This window comes from Lathamus discolor, chromosome 1 (assembly GCF_037157495.1).
Source record: "Lathamus discolor isolate bLatDis1 chromosome 1, bLatDis1.hap1, whole genome shotgun sequence".
In the NCBI taxonomy this organism is placed as follows: Eukaryota; Metazoa; Chordata; class Aves; order Psittaciformes; family Psittacidae; genus Lathamus; species Lathamus discolor.
In genome coordinates, this window is record NC_088884.1 from 141,093,317 (window position 1) to 141,114,600 (window position 21,284).

General features: G+C 41.3%; 1 protein-coding gene across 1 annotated transcript; it reads right to left on the bottom strand.

Moving 5' to 3' along the window:
• Window positions 1–67: 67 nt before the first annotated feature.
• KLB (klotho beta) lies at window positions 68–16,619 on the bottom strand. The gene is given in 6 exon segments (XM_065665290.1): window positions 68–791; window positions 2,544–3,687; window positions 4,875–5,143; window positions 9,402–9,909; window positions 15,779–16,522; window positions 16,524–16,619. Coding segments are annotated over 6 exon segments (3,111 nt in total). The 3' UTR covers window positions 68–441.
• Window positions 16,620–21,284: the final 4,665 nt, after the last annotated feature.

Here is a 21,284-nt window from a genome sequence, read left to right on the forward strand (position 1 = left end):
ACAACTGCAGTTTCATGCTTAACAGCATTTATCACATGAATACACATCACAGTGCACTTTAGTCCAGAGGTTCATAGAAAGGTGCGTATCAGTTCTCACAGCTTAATATCTCTTTTCAAGTCAAACTGTTTGACTTGTTATTCCAAGGTACAGGTGATCATAAAATGTTCTTCTTCCCTTTTTTTACATAGAAAAAATTATCTTCTGTGTAGAGTAGGTTGGTAAAGGGAATTCCACCGGAATAAATGTCATCATAGGACTTCCGCCTGCGTGCACAGTTACTTTCTGGTTTCGAACAAAATGCTTGGTGTGTATGACTGGAGTGACTTGTGAGGTGTTTTTCCATAGCTGTCTGATCTGCACTGTCCTCTGTAGAATGCAAACAGTGACAGATCTCACTGACAGGGGTCTTGTGTTCTCTTTTTAAAATGAAACACAGATTCACCAGAGGGTTTTTGCCTTAAAACATTTTCTTCTTTTCCTTTTGTGGAAAAAAAAAATGGTTAAAAGCAAGATAAGGGTAGAGAAAAGGCAGCAGGTAAAGAATATTAATGGCTTCTTCTGAGAGATGAACAAGCAGAAGCTACACTGCTTTTCTTGTCTGGAAGGGTCACAGGCTGAAAACCGCAGGTCAGCAGGAAAGCCATTGTTGCTTATCAGGTTATTGTAGAATTTTATTGAAGGCTTCCCCTTTGAATCCGAAGTGAAGAATCCAAATCTGGGTTTAGATTTTTCTTCAGTCATCTTAAATGCATAGTAGCCTTTAATCTTGACTTTATCAATGTAGTATGCTGAGAAGGGGAACAAAAAACCAAACCCAAATGTTAAAAAAACATTGTATCACCTGCAAACTTTCTGGTAGTATGGTCAGATTTCAAATTGTTAATATATCAATTAAAAAAGTGTAATTGTATCGAAAAATACTTACATTTACTGCTTTTAGTAATTCCCAGCTGTCTTAAGTAGAAACAGTGCATCACTGTTTTGGGGAATTTTCTGGACCTACTCTGTGAAAGCCGGATTTGAACAGGGCAAGAGCCTGGGAGCTTGCTTGCCTGGGGAAAACCAGATGCTGTTCTTTATGGAATCCAGCAGAACCTGCAGTGACTCAAGGGCAGCAGCTGCTCATCTGTGCCATGAGAGGAGCTTTCTGAAAATTCCCACCCTGCTCCAAATTCAGTACACAGCTGCATGTTAGACTGCTGCATCTGAGTGCTGGGTGAAAATAATGACATCAAATAGCAGTCCTTGGTGAGTAAACATCTCTCCAGTTCATGGGTAAGCAGAGAGCACTGCCAGGGATGTGACCCAGATTAAGCAAGAACATTGTAAGCTGGGGGATCATTTTCTGAGTGCTACGAATTGTCAGAGTATTAAATGAGAGTACTATGATGAAGAGCCCTTTAAACAACCTTTAATAACTTACTTCCTCTAATAACCTACTGTTCTTTAGTTTGCAGTGTGAAATTAGTATGGAAAATAAATCAGCAGATGCTCATTAGTCCTACACTAACTGAGAAAGAGCTAAGCACTGGAGAAACAACAAATGCTCTGTTTCTTGTTGGCGTTGGAAAGTAATCTGAAGCCATGCTTAGCTATGAGTATGACCCGTCTCATTTTTTATACAGCTAGCTCCTATAGAGGAGAAACAAGGATACATAGACTATGTATGTCTAGGGACAGGTGCCACAGAAGAGCTTTTAGAGGCCCCATGTCCTGATCAGGGAAGTTACTAGTGCTTACCAATAGGTGAGTGCAGGAGTATACTGTGTGTCTCATTCTGGCTACGTGGTTCAGGTACCCAGGCCTTTCTGTATCCTGTGGCTCACTGCTTTCCTTCTAATGTTTGGTTGGAGGAAGTAGGCTGGGAGGGGTGAGGTCCCTGCAGCATTCCATACAATGAGCAATTGCTGAAGATCATTGCCTTGAAAATTTTGTCCTCTATCTCCGCAACTGTTACCAGTTTTTCTCTAAAGTGAAGAACTGGATTTCTGTAGGTGCCCAGGAGAAAGCAAGCAGTGTAACAGGAGAGTTTGACTCTCCCCTCAACAGCAGCTCCTTCAAAATCTGGTGACCTCCTGCATTTATTCTCTATGGCCCTCCAGGTCTCTTTGGACTTGCTTGTGCTTCCCTGTCCAACGACTCTAGTTCATCAAGCAGTTAAGGAGGCTTCCACCTTTCTTTGTAGGGTAGAAATTAGAATTATCTCTTGGGAATTATTGGTCTGATGTGCCACCTTCTACTAACTTCTGAGTAACTGCCCTGCTCTATATGCAAGTCCACATGGATTCTCACACAATTTAAACAGGATACAGCTGTGGCTGTATTTCATAAGGAGCTTGATTTCATTGCTTTGTGTTGTATCTGCCCTGAGTGCGACTGTGGAATCTAGCCCCTCAAGGCTGAATGCCAGTGGCCAGTTTCTACATCTCAACCAGAGCTGCTTGCTCTGTCTGGGGCAAGTCTTAGGTGCTTGCTTAAGGAATGTCTGGGTCTGTGCCACGGAAATGGCTCTGGGGAGCTTGAATTTATCATATACTCACCTTTTAAAACCTCTTGTACATATTTTCCCAAGTAATAATTTCGAAGTTCATCATTGTCTAAGGACTGGTCATCTATTCCGTTTGCTGTGATGTAAATATCGATGTCACCGTAGGTGTTTTTAATCCACCTGAGAACTTTACGTAGTCCCCAAGGCACCACTGCCAGACGAGAAGGGGAGCTCAGGCAGGTGATATCCTGCAGAAATTGAATGTCACGATCAAATTCATACTGGCTCCCATTCTGAGGTTCGTGAACCACGAATCTGGTGGTGAAATGATTCAGGGCGTAGAAGTCAGCTGCACCTTTGATGAGCTGCTTTTCCTTGCTTGTGAAGGATGGCAACAAAGAGTATGAGAGGCCATTTCTGTTTTTAAAGCTGATGTATTCCCTCATAGTATCTGGATAGTCACCAGTTTTAAATATGGGGCTGGCAAACCAGCCTATTTCGAACTGAAGAAACCTGTTGGCAGCTTCTGAATGGGATTCAGAGTAGGGGTTGGCAGGCTCAGCCCAGTCCGAATGCAGGGACAGGGACACTTTGCCATACTGAAGGGACCGGTACTGCTCATCGTATATTCTCCAGGCCATGGCATGTGCTATTAGTAAATTGTGTGCTGCCCGGTATGTGTCATTGCTGCTCCTGTTGTAGACATCACTTAGCCGGTTAGGCTCATTTATTGTAATCCAGAGTTTAACCAAATCACCAAGTTCCCGAAAACACAGAGCCGCATAGTCTTGAAAAGCATAGGCAGTAGACCGGTTCAACCATCCTCCTGTCTGCAGCAACGGACCTGGCAAGCCCAGGTAGGCGTGAGTTGGATAATATAAGGTGACCATGGATTGAACGTTGAGTTTCAGTACTTCGCTAATCACGCATCTGTAATACCTAAGAACTTGCCTGTTGACCACTGACAAATCTCCATTGGGTAAAATGAGTGACCAGTCAAGCGCAAATCTGTAATGGGTGACTTTCATTTTTTCCAGGAGGTCAACTTGCTTTTTAATACTGACAAAATCTGTGCACTGTGCTGGTCGCGTTTTCAGCTTCACCCCCTTAACTTTGTGCAGGAGCCCGTCTCCTGTGACGTTCCAGAGGTACAGGCTGGAATCACAGAACTGTGGTGAGGAAGCCACAGACTCTGCCTGTGAAAATAGCAATATGTTACAACAGGGTTTAAGCAAATAAATGCCTGCTTGTAGTCTGCATTTCTGCCTGTGTTTGGCTATGGGATTAGTGCTGGATGTCAGAAGGTCCTGCTCAGATGCTCAGAGGGAATGAGGATAACCAACTTGCCTGTATCAGCTTTGTCTGTGCTAGTGGTTATCTTACCTGTTCTGTTCCTTCATCTCCTGAAAACATCACAATTGCACTCTCTTTTCCATTCCTTGCCACCAGCCTACATGACATGTATTTTCACACAGGTATATCTCCCTATCGAGCTCACTCTGTGGTCATGCAAACAGCAGCTGGCAGGAGAGCAGGGTGGTAAGAACAAACACCAGGGGGTACACAAGGCAGGCATGGATTATTTTGGCACTACTGGTGAGATCAACCTTGTGAAACTGGCAGTTTTCCCTGGTCTTACTGGTAGTCCTTCTGCCTACGCAAATATCTGACATAAGCAGCTTGTAGCATTTAGTCATCATATCTTTATTGTCTCCTGCTAGTTAACAAAGGTTCTATGTAGCACATGATGATTTTTTGTTTATTCCAATGTGCTGATGTTGGTTATCTTTGTGGTATAAATCGTTTTAAAGAATGGCTGTTACCCACTTGTGTAAGCAGCACCCAGAGCCAGGCTCAGCCCAGGAATTTGTTTCTGCCTTGTCCATTAGCTTTAGACAGGACCTTGAGCCTGCAGGTATCTCTGCTGCCACCAGCGGAACCACCTTGTCCCTGCCCTGTGCCACCGTCTCCATCATGCTGTTGTAGGCATTCTTATGGCCACACTGCAGCTGGATTGGGAAACTCCCCTGGTTGAAAAATAACCCAGGAACAACTGCTTGGGGTCAGCTTCTTGGTCTGAAACTTCCTGATTTGATCTGATCTGCCACATGGAGATGCAAACAGAGGGAAGGTGAGGGAGGGCCAGCCTTGGGAGGGCTCCTGCAGAGGTCTTCTGCTGCAGGAGCACCCAGCACTTTGTGCCTAGCTCACCCCAAAGCCTGTGAAATACGTAAAATTGAATCTATGCAATTATGGCTGGGCTTAACTCGTGTTTGCAGCGTGCACTGAGATTCCTGAACACCAGGGGCCGTGCACAGTCATTTGCACAGTAAAGCTGTTGATCACTCTGCCTTCAGCAGTCTTCCCAATGTTTTACACTTACCTTGAGAACAGACTCGGTGATACCCCAGGAGAAGTCACATGAGAACTGCGCCTGCAAGCTTGGGGCAGACTCCCTTGGGAAGAAGCCATTGTCTTGTATGATTTGTTTATAATGAAGTGCAGATGACTTGGGAATCCTTTCCTTTTGTTCACTTTTGAAATCCACATAAAACAATCCGCGCCTGATGTTGTAAGCATGTTGCCATTCAAAGCCATCAAGGAGTGACCAGGCTGTGTAACCAAACACGTCTATGTTATCGTACTTAATAGCTGTGTAAGAGAAAGTAACATTCAGGAGTTATATTTAGTAACACATATAAGGGATATTTATGAGTTAGGTCTATTCACCTTGAAAATCTTGAGGGTTTTCTCAATGCTCATAGGATTATTGGTCCATTGTAACTCATGGCAAAACCGTGACAGACATTACATATCTTAGTCTTTCTTAATTAAAAAAAACCCATATGCATCTCTAGTTCCTTAAGAAATTAAATTACTATGGGATGCTGTATTTCTGTTCTGGGTAAACAGGAAACATTACACCGCATCCAGATTTTAAGCTGTATTTGATGATTTGCAAGTAATACGTACCAATGGAATTAGAGAATCATGATTAAAAGTGAAGGGTGCAAAAATTGATGTTTTTGGCTTTGAAGCTAAAACTCGCTACTTTTGTTTGAAAGATGCCTGCTGCGCCAACATCACAGAATCACAGAATCACAGAATCACAGAATCCCAAGGGTTGGAAGGGACCTAAAAAGATCATCTAGTCCAACCCCCCTGCAAGAGCAGGGTAACCTACAGTACATCACACAGGAACTTGTCCAGGCGGGCCTTGAATATCTCCAGTGTAGGAGACTCCACAACCCCCCTGGGCAGCCTGTTCCAGTGCTCTGTCACTCTTACAGTAAAGAAGTTCTTCCTGATGTTAACGTGGAACTTCCTATGTTCCAGTTTACACCCATTGCCCCTTGTCCTATCACTGGATATCACTGAAAAAAGCCTAGCTCCATCATCCTGACACCTACCCTTCACATATTTGTAAACATTGATGAGGTCACCCCTCAGTCTCCTCTTCTCCAAGCTAAAGAGACCCAGCTCCCTTAGCCTCTCCTCATAAGGGAGATGTTCCACTCCCTTAATCATCTTTGTGGCTCTGAGCTGGACTCCTTCAAGCAATTCCCTGTCCTTCTTGAACAGAGGGGCCCAGAACTGGACGCAATATTCCAGATGCGGCCTCACCAAGGCTGAGTAGAGGGGGAGGAGAACCTCTCTTGACCTACTAACCACTCCCTTTCTAATGCACCCTAAGATGCCATTTGCCTTCTTGGCCACAAGAGCACATTGCTGGCTCATGGTCATCCTCCTATCCACCAGGACCCCCAGGTCCCTTTCCCCTTCACTACTTTCCAGCAGGTCAACCCCCAACCTGTACTGGTACATGGGGTTGTTCTTCCCCAGATGCAAGACTCTACACTTGCCCTTGTTAAATTTCATCAAGTTTCTCCCCGCCCAACTCTCCAGCCTGTCCAGGTCTCGCTGAATGGCAGCACAGTCCTCTGGTGTGTCAGCCACTCCTCCCAGTTTTGTGTCATCAGCAAACTTGCTGAGGGTGCACTCAGTTCCCTCATCCAGGTCATTGATGAAAATATTAAACAGCACCGGTCCCAGCACCGACCCCTGAGGAACTCCACTAGTCACAGACCTCCAGCTAGATTCTGCGCCATTGACCACAACTCTCTGCCTTCTTCCTTTCAACCAGTTCTCGATCCACCTCACTACTTGATCGTCAAGCCCACACTTCCTCAGCTTATCTATGAGGATGCTGTGGGAGACAGTATCAAATGCCTTACTGAAATCAAGAAAAACCACATCTACCGCTCTACCATCATCCCTCCACCTAGTCACTTCCTCATAGAAGGCTATAAGGTTGGTCATACATGACTTCCCCCTCATAAAACCATGTTGGCTGTTCTTAATGACCCCCTCATCCTTGATATGCCTAGTGATGGAGTCAAGAATAAGTTGTTCCATCATCTTTCCAGGGATGGAGGTAAGGCTGACCGGTCTATAATTACCCGGGTCCTCCTTCTTGCCCTTCTTATAGATTGGTGTGACCTTTGACATCTCGGAGTGCCTATTCAGATTCTAAATTGAAAAATTGAATGTGTCAGTAGGGACATGCAATGACTTTAGAAGAAGCTGGGCTCATCAACCCAGAGACTGCAGTGCTTGATTTATTCACAGATGGGTGCAGCACATGCATGTTTTTTCAGGCAATTTTAATGTCCTTCCACCTTCAAACGAGTATAAATATAATATTTCACATACAATATATGAGAAACATGAGAAGTGACTGTTTTCTTGGATGTGGAACCCAATTCTCCAGGAAGGGCAACAGAACTTCCAAAGCAGCTTCTTGCTGGACACCAACTAACAACAACTTTCGTTACCCACTTACAGCGTGTGCCAGCTGGCAGCCTGGAAGAAAAAGTCCAAACTCCATGGTCAGTCATGTTAGCTGCCTGTCGCCAGCTTTAATCTAGGAAATAACTTACGTTAACCTTGTAAGGGCTGGAATACCAAGGGCAAAGCAATGGCCAAGTGGGGTTACTGAGGATTTTGACGCAGACAGCACTATTTCACCTGTAGTCCATCGAGAGTAAGCTAAGGAATAAAGATGAAGTACTCTGATTTCAAGCTCTAGTCTTGCCCAATTTGTTTTGCCTTATTTTCTCAGGACACTTCACAAGGTGCTGAAGGCAGTAGAGGTCAGGATTTAATTAAGCTCCTGTGTCACCAGGGGTGATGTCCACAGAAGGATATCTCAAGGCATTTCTGTGTCTGCTACAGGGGAAGCCTTGGAGTCCTTCTGCGAAAGTAATAGTTGCAGTATTGACAGGCATGTACATGCCACTAAGAACCTATGGTTTCAATTGCATTCCTATATCATAACTGAGGTCAGTTCATTGCAGTGGTGATGTTATACGTCACACATTTTAATGACTCACAATGCTGTGAGGTATAGACACACAGTGCAAAGTTTACAGCATCTTCCTTGAACACAAACACAGAATACAGCTCCTTATAGCCTGTTACATGGTATCTTAACAGCCACCAGCCCATTGCAATTTAGCCTATATAAATGATGTTTTGAGGTTAACGTGACCTAATTGATTTGTTGCAAACAGCAAATTTATAACTGACTTCTCTATAAGAAAAAATATGGAAATACACTGCAAATATTATTCCTGATCAGACAAATTGAAGTTTGCTTCATAAAAAGGTGGCAAAAATTAAGAGAGAATCCTGTAGTCCACGGCAGACGTTGAAGTATCTGCATATGTAAAAATGTAGATAACAATTCTTGAGAAATAGTTAAGGGTTGAACATTGACCAAGTATTTCAGAAGTGTGAATCCACAGATGGTTATTACAGCCAGGTCTGCTGTGGAGGATTCAAAAGAGAACACACTATGGATTTTCTTATGTATGTGTCCGGGCATCTACCTGTTCCACACCTCCAGCCAGGCCTCCACCTAGACTTTGCTGCTGGGTCACTGCGCTATCTAAAATGTCACAAGCCGAACACTGGAATGTAACCTCCTCAAAATCTGGAAAAGGCGGGACATATCATACAGTTGCGCTATGTGAAGCTTACAGTTTGAACCAACCTTAGGATAATCTTCATTTGGCGCTTAACTACATTTGTTGGTGACAGTACTTCCTGACTGGGTGTCAAAGTAAGCTGTTACTTGTGTTTTTTCTTTTCTGAGGATAAGAAAGGTTTCTGCAAAGGGATGTGAGCCACCTCATCCCCGCAGTGTGGCATCGGCAGTGGGGCAGCCTGCTGGGAGGATGCTTATAGGGACCAGCACCCGTCCCTCTCCCATAACCACCAAACCGAGGGAGGGAAAGGAATACTGGTTTTGCAGAGGCTTTAGGTACCAACAGCATTTATATTTACTACAAAATCAAATCTTTTGCCTTCAGAGGGCACCACTGTACACTGGCTTTATGAAGGGCAAATAGCAAGATTAAAAGTGTGTTACTAGAACTCCGGAAGAGTGGTTACCCTTCTCCTGCTGATTTCCTTCATGCATTTTACATTGGAGTAGGACCCCAGCGTGGCAACGACTGTCTGTAGTCACAGTCTCATTTCCCTGCTCTCAATGTCTGCACATGCACAAAGGCTTTACAGCTGGGCTGCCAGCACTGAAAAGTGATATCCAATAGATTTGGTTTCATTAATTCATTTCATTCTGACTCAGTTTTGTACTTACTAGTTTTAAAATCCAACACAGATGTTGGACTTTAGCTCTCTGGGACAGGGAGTATGGGTTTTTTCTGTGTTTGTACATCTCACACCAGGAGATCCTGATCCATGATTTGTACCCCCGCAGTATAAGTAATTAATAATTAACTTAATTGCCATTATCTATTAAAAAATAAATAATTACAGATCTAAATATCAAATGAGCTTTAAGAGCTCTCCAAAAGTCCAACAATTAACTAACTTGTGTACAAACCTTGTAAAACCTTATTAATGAAGTTTTTCATCATGTAGATGGCTGTGGTGTCATCTGTTTTCACATGGCTGTCAGTGAACCAGCCATTCTCTGCAATCAGGATTCGAGGGCTGTTGTATTCCAGTTTAATCCAGTTCAGTACTTCCCTCAAATTGAGTGACAAATTTTGTCCCATTTTTGGTATAGTGTTTGGAGGTTTAAAGTTATTAGGACCGAAGGAAAATGCAAAGAAGTCAGCTGTTCCCTTTATGTAGTTCTTCTCATCCTCAGTAAAGCGTGGCAAAAACGAGAATTCCCTTTTCAGTTCTTCCGGATAATCGCCGTCCCCATGGATGGGTTTAGCAAACCATCCGAGAACTCTGTCCATAGACTGCTGACATTTAGCAATGTCCAAAGCATCTTCTGATTTGTTAGGTTCGATCCAGTGGGATCCTAGTACTATGGACATCATCCCCTTCTGGTATGGCTGAAAGTGGGTTTTGTAGTTGTGCCAAACTTTTGCATGAGCCTGATGAGAGAAAAAACCAGTATTAAATTGTAACTCTCTGATAGATGTCTGTGTATGTTGGCAGCCAGACAGGCAGGGAGCTGCATCTGATTCACTGAAGACCGCTGTGGAAATATTAACAGCTAAGGCATGCTAATTACCCTGCACAGCTGTAATGGGCAGTTACTGTGACACTGCAAGATGATGCAATGCTCAGTATCTCATGTTTGCTGTTCCTACGACACACGAGGGCTCTGGCTTTTTCCCTTTTAGCATGGGTCTAAATTTCATGAGATGTCCCAGCAGGGCTGTGAACAGCTGTTACACAGACACCTTGGGAATAAACAGCTGTCAATGGTGGGATTTGAACTCTGCGATCTAGACATTCCCATCTAGGTCTGTCAAACAGTGATTGCTGATACAGTTAAAACCGTAAACCATTTTTACAACTGTTCCATAAATTATGCGTCTCAAATGATGTTTCCTTTGTCAGTGTTGGCTCTGTTCTATTCACTGCTCTGTGCTACAGGCATTATGTGGATTTACTCTGATCAAACCACGTCCAGCCCACCCCTCTTCGTGGGATAATTACATGAGTACGTGTTCAACTTTTGATATTTGCACAGTCCCTAAATGTAAAAACTTGCAGAAAGGACCCAACTGTGAAGTTTGAACCTAAATGTCAAGTTTCATAGTTCTCTGTGAGAATTTTGATACAGGATTTTAGTTCATTTCTTCTCTGAAGCTGCTATAATAATTCTGACAGTACATGTAACAGCACAGAATGAAGCTTATTAGGTAGAAACCAACATTTTGGTTTTAAAAGGAAATTTGGCAGCAGTATCTTATAAGATCTATTTGGTATGGCCTATTTTAGTACTCAGAGTTAGCCAAATATTGACTGCACGAGGGCAGACAGAAGTTTTGCTATTGATGTTAGTGACAAAGAAAGCATACCTTGTATCACACCTCACTTCCATTTTTCTGATTATCATCATGTTTTAGAAAGGTTAACATTGTCACGCACCAGAATTACCTTCAAATGTCATGTTGTTACTTAAATACGAGACTACAGCAGTCAAAATTGACACATAAAAAGCAATACCTGGGAGACTGAGGAGCCACTAGCATTGTCAAAGTCCCAGTGGAAAAGGGGAGAGCTATGGTGTCAGAGGAGGGTGATTCTGGATCCCAGCATGAATCCTTCCAGGGGTCGGACACAGGGGAGGGGAGCCGACCTCTCCTGTTTAAGGAGTTGTCAAGTAACTCAGGGTTTACCTTATTCCTGAAGTGTGGCTTCATACTCTTCCGCTGGACAGAAAATAACTGTTTGCACCCAGCAGAAACATTGAGAAGCATTGTGAAACACTCAGAGTGCCGAGTTAGGCTTGCCATCATTACCAAGCCAAACAGCATTGCTTACCTTTGACAATAATTTGAGTTAATTTATCTAGAAACACACAGCCTTGACAGTTTAAAACAACAGAAGACCTGATGTCAGGTAGATATTTGGCTAATCTGGGGAGTACGAAAGAATTACAGTTTGTGAAATTTTGTGTATCTGTTGTTTATGGTTTCTAAGGTCATGCTCGTAACATTTGCTCAAGGTCTGCCTTTGAAAATACTGATAAAGCAACATTAACCTTTGAAATGCAGGTTCTGCAGCTGAAAAGGGAAGTCAGCAAAATTGGACTCGTGAGGCAGACTGCAAGATACAGTCAAAATATTACAAAATTGATTGATTTCTTATCAGTCCCATCAGAAAATTTCAGTGGCCAGTGCCATCTCCTGTTACCCTCACTGTCCTCTCCCAGCGGTCCTCCAGCCTGGGGTGGCTGCTGGAGCCAGGCCTGCTTTGTTCTCTGCCCCTGGTGATTTCCTGCCTGGCTTCTATTTCTTCCCCCTCAGACACAGGCTACTAACAGCACTATTGAATCACAGGTACATGGCTGCATTGGCTTAACAAGAAAAACCCTGCTGAAGGCAGCGGTATCAGGTACAGTGCCAAGCAGCATGACAGTAGCAGCAGGTAAATCTTAGTAATCACACATTTCTAGGCAACGTGGAGAAAGAGGACTTTGCCAAAAGCCAACTAATTAGAATGCAACACTGACATGGAAAAGACAATCAGGGACAACTCACTGTATTTGTAGGCATCTTTGGGAGGTAGATAAGAAGGAAGTAAAGTTACTATTAAAAATATTGTCTACAGTACAGAATACAGCCACAAGTATAATTCTACAGGAGTAGATATCAGGTACAAATGAATACATGTAATATGAGTCAATATAGGATCCCCATTCACAAACTCACCTGTGTCACTAATGTCTCAGTACTGAGGGTTAACTCTACTGAAAAAAACTGCTGCTCTATAGTAAAGGTTTTTACAGACATAGTAGAGACAAAAGCACGTGCCTGACTAGAATTCTGGTTTGAGTTATAGAATCTGTAAAGCAGCTTAACATTCTCAGATGGAAAGGGTTTGCTAAGTGCAACGATGGTTGATAGAACCAACTGATTAATATAACTTGTTTTGTAAGACCACATATGAAACAAACATCAATTTAAAGGCTGTATCATACATCAAATTGGCTATTTTAAGTAAATCTTGACTAATCTTTTTTCAGTTAGAGTTTAATCCCTAATCTTTCACTTTCATTGTTAGATCAAGGACAAATGTCAAGGCTAAGTACACAGCGAAAGCAGGATCAATATTGTGTGTTTATTCTAGATATGTATGACATTAATTTCAGCGTATTTTCCTGGTATCAATATAGAAATTATTGCATAGACTTGAAAGTCAGAGAGTGGTAAGTTGGTTACTATTAACCCAGTAAAAAGGTTAGATAAGTAAATTTAATAAGATTAAGGCAACAGTACTGTTCTCGAAATATTCTTACACTCCTTCAAACTCTGATCCTGTAATTTATCATGTATGTACGTAAAGAGCTTACTACTGAAAAGACCAATATTTTCCAATTCTTAAGATGTGTTAAAGTCAAGCAATTTTCCTTGAATATCTCAGCAATGAGCACACAAAACAATGTCAGGGGTATATGGAGTTATCTGAGTGTGCTGGAGAGCAAGAACATTTAGGAACACTAGAATTATGAAAATGCTCATAAAATGATTCTGGCTTTATGTTTGATTGTTTTGTTCTTTAAACCACGAAGAGCCAGAGTCTGAACAGACAGTGTTAAACACTTTAAAAGGCAGGCAGCTGTGTGTGGCTTATATGGAAAGCATATTTCAGTTCAAGGCCCTGTTGATCTGTGGTAAAGACGACATGTAGTCAGTAGAGCTGAAGCCCTTATTTTGGAAACTGACTTTGAATCTCAGTCCTTGTGAAGGAAGAAAGGGCTGTTGCGATGTAGGCAACTAAATTTCTAAGAGGGTGGTTTGAAAGTCTGCCGTTACTTAGGATTTACTAAGAAACTTTTTGTGTGCTGTCTTGCATTTGGGTTTTGTTTTAAATGATAATGGCCAAGAAGTGTAAAAAAGATAATCTGAAAAAAATAAATCATATGAAAAAATGTCCGTATCGGTGCTGAATTTTACACCACTGATGGCTACTACTACTTTCTGAAAAATCTCCCAGCCAAGACTTTTATAGGCATGGGCAATTCTGCCTAAGAATTTGATGGAGATAGATTTCCCTCCTCCTGTAAGAAATACGGGCACTGGTGTAGCTGAGGAAAGGAGACCCCTTTGGAGGATGGGAAGAAAGTGTCTGGTTGGATGTAGAGATTAAAATTACTCCCCATTCATTCAGCAGAGACTGTTTTTTAACAAGAATCAGTCATAGGACTTCTATGGGATATGCTCATCCAAAGATCCCAAAGGCAGCAGTGTCCACAGAGAGATCCTGGCATAGCGAGAGCTACTGAAGAGCTGGGAGTAATGCAGCTGGGCACGGAGATGAACCTGACCTGTGACAGATCTATATAGAGGCAGCGTGTCTGACAGGGAATTTATCACCTTTTCCCAGTATTTGATATGAAAGCATGTCCATGAGGAAAACTTTTAGGGAGATCTTATTCTGTCAGTTTTCCTTTGGGCTTTTCTGACAGATGGAAAGGAGCGTGAACGATCTTTAACAGGGCTCGGGGGAGAAGCCCCGTTCTGCCTGTTTTGTAGCAAAGGAAGAACTGCCTGGAAGGTACTGATACAGAGGATGAAAAGAAGACACCTTGGTCTGAAGTTTGTGATCTTTACAAACCTCAACCTAAGTATAAAAGAACATAACAAGATTGGGAGAAAATGGTAATAATGCGTCAGGCATATATCTCATTTAGTTCCAGCCACAGTGATTCATCTGCTTTATATTTTCTTGCTTCTTGTCAGTTTTATTTACTGTTAAATCAAAGAAATCAATCTAACTTCCCTTTGTGCAGTTTTTTCTTCTCTGCCTTAGGAGCAAGTTCATAGTTTTGTATCTTCTTTGATGTGTCTTTCAAATGTTGCACAGAAAGTTACATGTTGTCATTGTTTTCCCGTGTTGCCTTCATGAAGTACAGTCTCCTTTAACGGAGAAAGGAGATACAATTTTGATGACCACTCTCCATCTGGTCTGAGATTCCACATGCTCCACGTGTTAGTGGTAATGGTCATACAGGTAAACAGACATTTGTCTAGGTGAACCCCTTAGCAATTTATAATTGATAAGCGTCAGGCTTCAGAATTCATTTCCATGGAAGCAGTGTAAGGTCCTTCAAAATGATCAGCAGCAATTATTACCCGCTGTGTATGGCCAGCATACAGAGTGACAGGCAAATGAGTTTTTTAAATTGAAATGTTGAGTTCTTCTGTGGATTGTTTTCTCTGCATGGATCTCTTGAGCACCCTGCTTAGCAGCCTTTGCGTCTGTATTCACTAGCTGCTCTGTCAAACAGACACCAGACAGTGACTGCTCTGTAAAGTACTTTGAGCACTACAGATGGAAAAATATGGTGTGGTGCCATTGTTAATTCTTACCTTAAACTGCTGTTATTGAAAATGGTTTTAAATTATAGCAGGAGAAAACAGGAATATAAGCTCCTATGCCTAGAAACTAGCTACTCTGTAGAATGAAATCTATAGTCTGTCAGAGAAGATGCTGTAATGCTGCAATGCTGTAACACTGTTGAGAATACCAGGAACAAAATCTGTGCTTTTCCCTTAAAAAATAAGACTCACTCCAGGCTTCTTTTTTTGGCCTTCTCAAAGAAAGAGGACCATGAGTTTAGGACCCAGTGTGGCAGCTGTTGAAGCTACCGATCATGGGATTAAGCCTTCAGGATGTGTAATTCTGTAGAAGACAGCTGATCGATAAGACTTAAAAATTAAAATGGTAAAACCATCATGGAAATAATATAATTTTGAAACTCTCAAACACAGAAGAGAACATCTGTTTCCTTCCAAACCCAACAACTACAGACCTTGCTAGTTTAGCAATAAACATTTTGCAATAGGATCTTATTAAGCTAGAATTAATCATATCTATATATACATATTCTGTTGCAAGTAGAATGGATCCAATATACAATAAATTTCATTTTAAACTAATAGAACAGTCATTTCAGTGTAGCCAAATGAATGGTCATGTCAGTGTGTTTCAGTAAGTGGAAAGAATAAAATAGGAGTATCATGCTCTTTAACAGCCAGATTGTGTAGGCAAAACTTAATGAAATAATAAATAGGCATTTTAAAGCAAGTAGTTGCTGAGTCAGCTGTTACGACAACAACAATGAAATCAACACGAAGATTAAAAAAGACTGCCACAGCTAAGGGTTATTTCTTGTTGTTTTCACAGTCCTTGATACTTATTTTAAACACTGATCACACGACTGACTGCTCCCATCATTTCCCATGGCAGTGCACGATCAGTTTGTAAAATTTTCCTATACTGTACCTTGATCAAATTGTGTCCTACAGAGTAGACGGTTGCTATTTTCCCTTTCTCTCCAGGAGCATGAATACCTGTGCCATAGCCATGCCAAGCAACCAAATACGGATTGTGGATTGTAATCCAATACTTAACACGATCCCCAAAGGTCTGGAAGCAAAAGGTGGCATAGTCATTGAAGATATCAATTATTGATTCGTTTTTCCATCCCCCGTATTTTTCCTGCAGCATTAAGGGCAGGTCCCAGTGATATAGCGTAACCACAGGGTCAATGTTTCTGTAGAGTAGCGAGTCAATAAGGGTGTTATAATATCGGAGTCCTTTTTCATTGGGAGCTGCTACCACTCCAGTGGGAAAAAGCCTTGACCATGATATCGAAAACTGGTAAAAAGTAACACCCAAAAAATCCAGAGCAGACAAGTCTTTGTCCAACAAGGTGTAACTGTCACTGGAGGCATCTGTGCTGTTAGCAGCCCTGAACTCTGAGTGGATGAAGCGGTCCCAGATGGAGAAGCCTTTCCCGTCCTTCCTCCAGCTGCCTTCAACCTGGAAAGACCCCGTCCCTACACCCCAGAGAAACTCTTTGGGGAAAGTGTCATACAAAAACATCTGTGTTTCACTCACAGGGCTGAAGTTGGGGTCCTTTTTCCACACAGATCTTCCCTCTCCAGAAAGCCCAGTAACTATCCTTACGAAAACTAATGTCCAAAAAACAATGAATCTCTCCAGTCGCCGACTGCTCATTATGCTGGTTTATAGCGCCAGTGTTAAAAATGAGATTTCTTGCACTGCTGCTGAAGAAATCCCATTCATTCGCTGGAGTCCCCAACATGCAGACTGTCTTCATTTGCCACGAACTGCCAGAGTGTCTTATCAAAGCTTCACTAAAACCCTGTGATCGTAACAGCCCTGTCAATGATTAGCCTGAACTGTGAGACCTAGAATAGGTCAGAGAACGGCGTAATTTTTAAGGAGGTGGCCTCTGTATGCCCACCGAGGCACCTATCTGGCTTCTTACTGCAGGAAAATAGGTTGCCTGAACAATATAAACGCTAGTAACTAATTTAGCATTATTTAAAGCTCATTTATTCGGGTGGGAGAATATAGGTGATAGAGGCTGCTAACAAGCTGTTATACCTTTATTTATCATACAGCTGTATTGTGAGGAAACACGGCACAAATATAATTCAGACAACGTAGTCTCCAGTTAAGAGGTGATTTATCCCATCTGTGTAATTGGGTGTCTGGAAGGGCAGCACATCATTCCTCAGTCCTGCTTTGCTCGAACGTCCTGCTTCTGCTGAAAAATTCTCCCTGGACTCATGGGAAATTTTGCTGTGGATAACAGATATATGTACATCCCGCTAACTATACAAACCCGCAAAGCAAGCCAATATTTCTTTCAAACACATGCAACTGTTCTTCTATCCTGTATAAAAGTCTACTCTTCAGCTCTATGTACAGCAGCAGTACAAAATTAACAGGCGTCTGTTCCAGTCCTTAAGCAATTTCCCTAGATTTCTTCAAATAAACACAGTTAGCAAAGATAATTAGCCCTGAAAGATGCTATTTCAGTATTGATCAATTTAACAATCCCGGTATACACAGCTGGGCCATCAGTACAGCAAGTATTTTACACAGCAATATAATTTAATGCAATATAATTTAATCTTTTAACAGATTTCAAATTACAGCAAAACTACCTGTACTGACATATAGTCAACTCACTCAATACAGTAAGACTGATGCCTGCTATTTTTGCTTTTCTTGAGGTACCCTAACATAAAGTGTATCCACAGGTAGACCACCGTTGCTGAAGAGATTTGTGGAACAAGACAGCGGTGTGAAGTAACTTTGTGTTCAAGAAAGATATGCATGTAAAACTGAAATCTGAACATGGGAACAACTTATCTAAGTATAACCCTCTGCTTAGATCAATTAGCCCTGCTGGCATATAAGACATGGAAGTTCAGATGGACTGCTGGGCTACTGGCACTTTACTGTTCTTTCTACCTGTGAGAGCATGCCTGCAGCATTGCATAATGTAATTGAGACATACTTTAATTTAACAACAAAGCTGATTAATCAGTTGAAGACAGAAGATACTTCATTTGTTTTTATAATAAACAACCACAATGCACGTGCATAACCATTTCTCTGCAGCACCTTTACAAGAAACACTTTAACCACAGAGGAATGCTCCCACTGATGTCTTCTGCACTCCAAGATTCCTGCTGGTGGGGTAACTGTGCATCTAACCTGAGTCTCTCTCATACAACAAACACAGCATTCCCTCAACTGCCTGAAGTAACTGGTGCACACTTCTCAGCCAAGATCCCACCAAAGGCAGCTTAGGAAAGAGAGGAGTAGATAAGGACTGTACCAAGTTGGTCTGCAGTATATACTGACATGCTCCTTTTCTATTCTGTGGAACAGCATTTGAAATGCTAATTTGTATAGTTATTGCATGAAGATAATCTTTCTATTTTAACACTTAAAAGCTTTGATTGTATGTATGGTACTTTATGAAAGAAAACTCAAATACAAGTCATTATGGAGGTCACTGTACTTCTAAAGCAGTTAGTTACCATGATTATCAGACGCTTATATTCAAAACGCTCATGACAGCTCTGTAATACCATGCAATGCCTTGGCAAGGTAACGTGAACAGGCTTCTCCCCACTATCTATGGCAGAGTTAGTACCACTGGCATCTTACTGCAGACAATGTATTGCATCTGCATGAGATTTGAAAGGTGCAGCAGTGACTTGCGCTCCCAGATACTTGATATGGACAATATTATGAACTGTATTTCTTTCCTTATTATTTATAAGAGTGGGAGCATACTATAATCCAGGTTCAAAAACATTTCAGTTTTTCAGGCCTCTGAATCCAGTTTCTTACTGCCTTGTCATACTTAAGTGTTTGGGCTATAATGTTACTTGATAAAGAGGAAGCAATTTAACTCATGGGAGTCATGTAGTGACTTGAATTCAGAAGGAGGTTTTGATTAGCTGAGCCGAGTTGGGGAAAAGGAAGACTCTGACTCCTAATTTGGAAAACAGTTAGCACAGATGAGGGAGATGTGACCAAGGACTGTTGAGAATGAGTGTGCAGAGAGAGGGGAAGAGGAAGGGAATTAATTATTCCAGTAGCTCAAAAGACAGGCTCCGTCCAATGCTGTATGTGCTGCACAGTGGGATTTCCTGTCTCTGGCCATGCACTTAAATGAATCTGGTTTCAGAATGCCTCAAAGGTGGGAGAAGCTGAGGTCTCTAGGCAACCGCCATTACTGCTACTGTAGTTGGGAAGTCTAACGACTATTCAGTTTGATTCTCGGCTATCAAATTTCCTTTTCTGTCGTCGTCTCTGACAGGGCAAGTGATTCAAATTTTAAACACAACTCTTCACTTAACACTGAATATGTATTCTCCTTGATCTAGGGGCTCAGCCTGAAAGCCTGGGGTTTGATCTGCAGAAATGCTGAACGCATTAGTCAACAGGAGTTTTGAATAAATGCAATGTCAGGCCAAGCAGACAAGCCACATTCGTTCTGCCTCTATATGTAAATGAAGAGAGAGAAAAGACCTAAAGACAAAGTTCACTTAGAAAAGTGTAATGTTTACATTAACATCAGCTGCTAGGGGCTAAAAAAAGCACAACTTATGTAATGGCTCTTAACACTGTGATGCAAATCAAACACTTGTTTTTGCCTTATACCTTTACCTTATACAGCAAAAACTGTTTGAGACGGGCTCAAGTCTTTTCTAAAGACACATAATTGTGATGGGTTCTACAGAAAGCCTAATGTAAATAGAAACTAGACTACAGATTTACAAAGAATTTTTGGTCTGCAACAAAATGCTAATTACTGTTTTGACAAAGTGAGAGAAATTTGGCGTTCTTTACTAGAGACTCTAGTAAGCAAAATATCCCCTATAGGAGGCCTCCAAAACAGAGCCTACCATCTAGTAAAAGACTACTTTAATGCCTATTAATGCAATGAAATAATACAAAATTCAACCTGAAATTTTGATTTCAGGGAATGTAGTTTTGTTGTGTTTTCCTAATCATCTTAGCATTACCATACCGTATTTCTCCAGGGCAATTCCTAACCTTAGAGGTCCTCTGGACACATACAAAGCTCAGAACCTCTCTGTTCCATTATAAAGATTTCTTAAATGATCAGTGTGTGTTGTCCCCTAAAACACATAAGACACAAAGCCTTATGGACTTCAAAAGTATCTCAGTGTTAAGTTACAAGTATCTGCCTCATATTTCTATTGAGTTTCTAACAATTCAAAGTACAGATTTTGTAGAGCAGTAAATAATATATTGCTTCAGAAGTTGCAGTAAAAGTTGTTTTAAATTTCAAAATTGAATCAACCTATCAATACAGAAAAAATAAATAATCAAGAAAATATTAACAGAAATACTTCTTTAAAAATTTGTCAATATAAGAAAATGTATTTTTCTAATAGCAACCTCCTGCTAATAAGAAAGACAAAGCCTTCACTAATAATAACAACTGGGCCTGGTTTTGTTCAACAGAGGAAAACCCCTCAAGCTCAAGAATTAGTATTTCAACTTTTTCACATATTCTGGAAAAAAACCTGCCACCATAAAACGCCAAATAATCTGTTATTTTCAGAAACGTAGAAAACAAGTCTAATTTTTTTAAATTACTTGTCTTAGTTGTAAATAGAGTGATGAAGTTGAGTGTACTTTACAGCTACTTTTTAAAAAGCTGTACTTTTAGTCATGTAATATGCCTTTGAAACATGACCCATGGTCACTTATAGACTCAGAAAGGTTATTGCCTTCATTTCATCTCGCAAAGGGCATCATAATATGAGTATTCAGGTTTTGTTCCCTGTGTCAGAGTGAGGTTTTTCCCACTTCAGTGGTTTTGTAGCCATCCATGTAGGAACTTCTGACCGTGTCCAGGAGTGAATAATAGTCATTCCAGGTATTCAGTCTGATCTCTTCATAAAGGGTTAAACTCTTACCTTCCAAGAAACATGAATATGTCACAAGCCCACATTCAGAGAGTGCTCTGCTGGATGTTATTCTAGGCAACTTTATCAACTACAAATAGAGATAACCACCTGCAGTAATTCTTTTAGCATTATTTAAACAGTCATTCTGGCTCTTACCAATGTCAGCCATTTTAACTACTCTTTAGTTCTGGTATCAGGAATACACACAGCTTTAAAAAATACTTAATGAGAATTAAACACTTAAATACAAACAGATCATTGGAAATGCTTTTCTAAAGTGTACCAGTTTTGTTTGCATTATGGTTTGAGTTTGTTTCCATTATAGTTGAGTACATACGGAACAACTTGCAAACCAGGCTGAAAAACACAGCCTGTGCTTACTTCCTCGCTCTGTCATGTCCTTCTTATGCAGAAATCCAAACTCACAAGCTATATTAATGTTGAAAATGTAAGAGTTGCCTGACCACGTGTGTTCATAAATGAACAATTTTTATACAAACAGGGTCTTATAA